General features: G+C 37.2%; 1 protein-coding gene across 1 annotated transcript; it reads right to left on the reverse strand.

The window, feature by feature from the left end:
- Positions 1-1109: 1109 nt before the first annotated feature.
- On the reverse strand, positions 1110-2048 carry LOC131619465 (uncharacterized). The gene has a single exon (XM_058890555.1). The coding sequence runs from the start codon at positions 2046-2048 to the stop codon at positions 1110-1112; it is 939 nt and encodes a 312-aa protein (XP_058746538.1).
- Between the last annotated feature and the right edge of the window lie 1319 nt (positions 2049-3367).

Raw genomic sequence — 3367 nt, forward strand, 5'->3', positions numbered from 1 at the left:
ATGCAAAAGACCAAAAACATTTAGGAAAATTAGCATGGAATAAAAGAGACCTTGTCACATTAAGTAAGTGTCTATGTTTACGTTCTACTGTGGAGTTTTGTTGAGGAGTTTCCACACAACTTCTTTGGTGGATAATACCAAGAGAAGCATAGTATGATGGCATAATAAACTCAGGGCCATTATCACTTTTGATGGTTTTAATAGTAGCAGAAAATTGAGTTTGGCAATATGTTATAAAATTTCTGATGTGTAATCTAGTTTCACTTTTTTTATTCATGAGCATAGTCCAAGTATACCTAGAATGATCATCTATAATAGTTAAAAAATATTGGTAGCCATCCATAGAAGGGTATGAAATAGGACCCCATGTGTCCATATGGATGAGATCAAAGCAATGAGCAGTAGTAGATGTGCTGATAGGAAAAGGTAACTTAGTTTGCTTAGCAAAATGACAAGTAGAACAATCAGACATTGTATTACTTTTGATAACAGGAAACTGTTTAGACATAGTATGTAAAACATCAGAAGATGGATGTCCTAATCTATGGTGCCATAATGGGTAATTACAATCTAAAGGAGCTTTATGACTAATGTAATTACACTGAGCATGTTGTATGGGTGATTGTTTCAGGATGTAGAGGTTATGGTGCTGTATGACCTGTCAGTTGCTTGGTAGACACATCCTGAATGAAGCATGAATTGTGTGAGAAGGTTATGGTAAAGGGAGTTGAGGTGCATAGTTTAGATAAGGAGATAAGACTAAAGGTAAAGTGTGGTATATAAAAAACATTATGCAATTGAAATTTATCATCAAAGATTATGGATCCAGCATAATAAGCAAATAGAGATGTCCCATTAGGCAGATTAATACTAACAGGTTTGATGGATTCAATAGATGAAATTTTTTGAATAAACGGGCAAACATGGTGAGATGCTCCAAAATCCAATATCCAAGTGGAAGGTTCATATAAAATGTTACCTGAAGATGTTATACCTGATATCACAACATTGTCAAAAAGATTTTTCTTTGAAGATGAGCTATCCTTGCGTGACTGTTGAAGCAAGTGGAGCAAATGTTGATAATCTTCTTTGGAGAGAGACAATTCCTTTTATGGTGTAGCTGAGGATTTTGAATCAGGGTTCTTGGTATTCTTGGAGCGGTAACCCAGAGGAAAACCATGCTTAAAGTAGCAGTTTTCAATTGTGTGGTTTGTTTTGCTGCAATTAGTGCAGAGCATGGGGGTTTTTGATGAGATTTTGCCTTTGGCTTTAGGGTTAGAAGCAGCAGCGAGGATGGTGGGATTTGTGGAAGATGGGGATGGAGATATAGATGGTTGTTGCTGGGCAATTAAGGAATAAGCTTTGCTGATGGTTGGAAGAGGATCAAGGAGAAGGATTTGGGTGCAAATGTTGTGATAGTTGTCATTCAATCCTTTCAAAAAGCAGGTAACATATTCCATATGCTTATAGGAACGCACAGCCTTGGCAAGATCACATATGCAAGGTGTAGGGCATGAGCAAGAAGGTGTAGGACGCAGATCTTCAAGCTCATTCCAGAGGATTTTTAGATCGGTGAAGTATGTGGAAAGGGATCGATCCCCTTGTTGAATGGAATGTAAATCGCGCAAGAGATCGGAGAAACGGAAATGGTTACCTTTGGTGAATCTTTCCTTAAGGTCTTCCCAGAGATGGAAAGCAGAATCAAAACAGATAGTGCTTTGAGCAATATGTGGCGAGAGGGTTCTATTGATCCAAGAAAGAACCATGCTATTGGCGCGATCCCAAAGCTCGAAATCGGTGCTTGTTGGAGACGGTCTTGAAAGCGTGCCATTGATGAACGAAATCTTGTTCTTGGATGTGAGCGCTCTTCGCATAGATTTACTCCAGTTATGATAATTGTTGTCATCTAAAGGAGGTGCAACAATGGTGGCTCCTGGGTTTTCTCCAGGATGCAGATAGTAGGGATTGCGAGGGTTTTGGCTTGGATCGTCGGGTTTTGACGGCGGATCTGTAACTTTGGGTCTTTCTTCATCAGAAGACGAAGACATGATGAAATATGAAGAAATGAAATCGAAAAGATGAAAACGAAATTGAATGCGGAAGAATGAAAATGGAAATCTAGGGTTTTGTTCACTGATACCATATTGTAGTGTGTAATGTGGAAAATATGCAAGCCATTTGCGGGAAGAAGTTCAAAATGGAAAACGAAAACTGAATAGTATTATTCATGAATGTGTATTACAAGTATTGGGCTATATATATGTATTACATGTGTATGGGCCCAATGTACAATCTATAGTCCATAGACCCAAAATATAGTAAAGGCCCATAAAGCTAATAGTGTTCAACTGAGATTGGAGTTGTTACTGGAAATTTGGTCTTTGACATTGCAAACAATAATGAAGAACGGTGTCTTCATCATTCAGATGAGAATCTTGAGAGAAGTAGTTGCAACGACGGAGTTTCATACTGCTCGGTATCAAATACTTTGGATCATGTCATTAGGTATTTTATGTTCTACACTTTTAGTTTTACTTCAAGCATAAACTTTTATGTTCTAAACTTTTAGTCTCTGACATTGTTTGGTTTTAGTTTTTTTTTTCTTCTACTTTCTAATAGGAAATTTGATTATGTAGTTTGATTTTCGTTTTGGTTATGGTGTTATTTGGCTGCAGTGATAGGGAGTATCAGAGAAGAGAGGAGACGAGATCGCATGATATGCTGATGGTGATAAGATTGTGAGGAATGAGTATAATCCAGCTACTGCTTATGCATTTGGTAATTTCACTGTGTTTATTTATTTATTTCTTTTGGTGATATTTTGTGAGAGATTAACTGTGATAGAAATGGAACTGCATATTTGGTTTCTTTCCGAAATGTGTGGGTTTATGACTGATTTCATGATATCTATTGATGACACGTCAGTTTTACCTCCATAGTAGAAAACTTTGTTCTGATTTTAAATTTAAGATTTAAAATCTAACTTCCATCATAATTCATATCAAGTATCATACTTGACCTTCTGGTGGAGCTTATCCTACCAACCCATATTATAATTGCCCTGTAATATACTAACATTGGTTTTGGGTTGATTTTAGGTATATGGCTATATGCATAGACAAAGCTAAACAAAACAATCAAAAACATATACATCATCGCTAAACAATGCCAGTAGGGTGTTGGTCGAGTCTTCTAACACTAGACAACTAACATTAGCGCTAGAAATAGGGTAGAGAAGGAATCAGTTGGTAGGCCCTCGCAGAGTAGTAGGGTGGCAATGTCTCAGGACCGTGAAGTTTTCCGCAAGGATCTGGTACATCAAAAGCTATGAAAGGTATGTGCAACAATTTGACCATGGATTTGAGTT

The sequence above is a fragment of the Vicia villosa genome, linkage group LG7 (genome assembly GCF_029867415.1).
Source record: "Vicia villosa cultivar HV-30 ecotype Madison, WI linkage group LG7, Vvil1.0, whole genome shotgun sequence".
Classification (NCBI taxonomy): Eukaryota; Viridiplantae; Streptophyta; class Magnoliopsida; order Fabales; family Fabaceae; genus Vicia; species Vicia villosa.

Bases quoted from the DNA above. Each gene is read 5' to 3' on its own strand.
- LOC131619465 (XM_058890555.1), bottom strand. From the start codon at position 2,048: ATGTCTTCGTCTTCTGATGAAGAAAGACCCAAAGTTACAGATCCGCCG.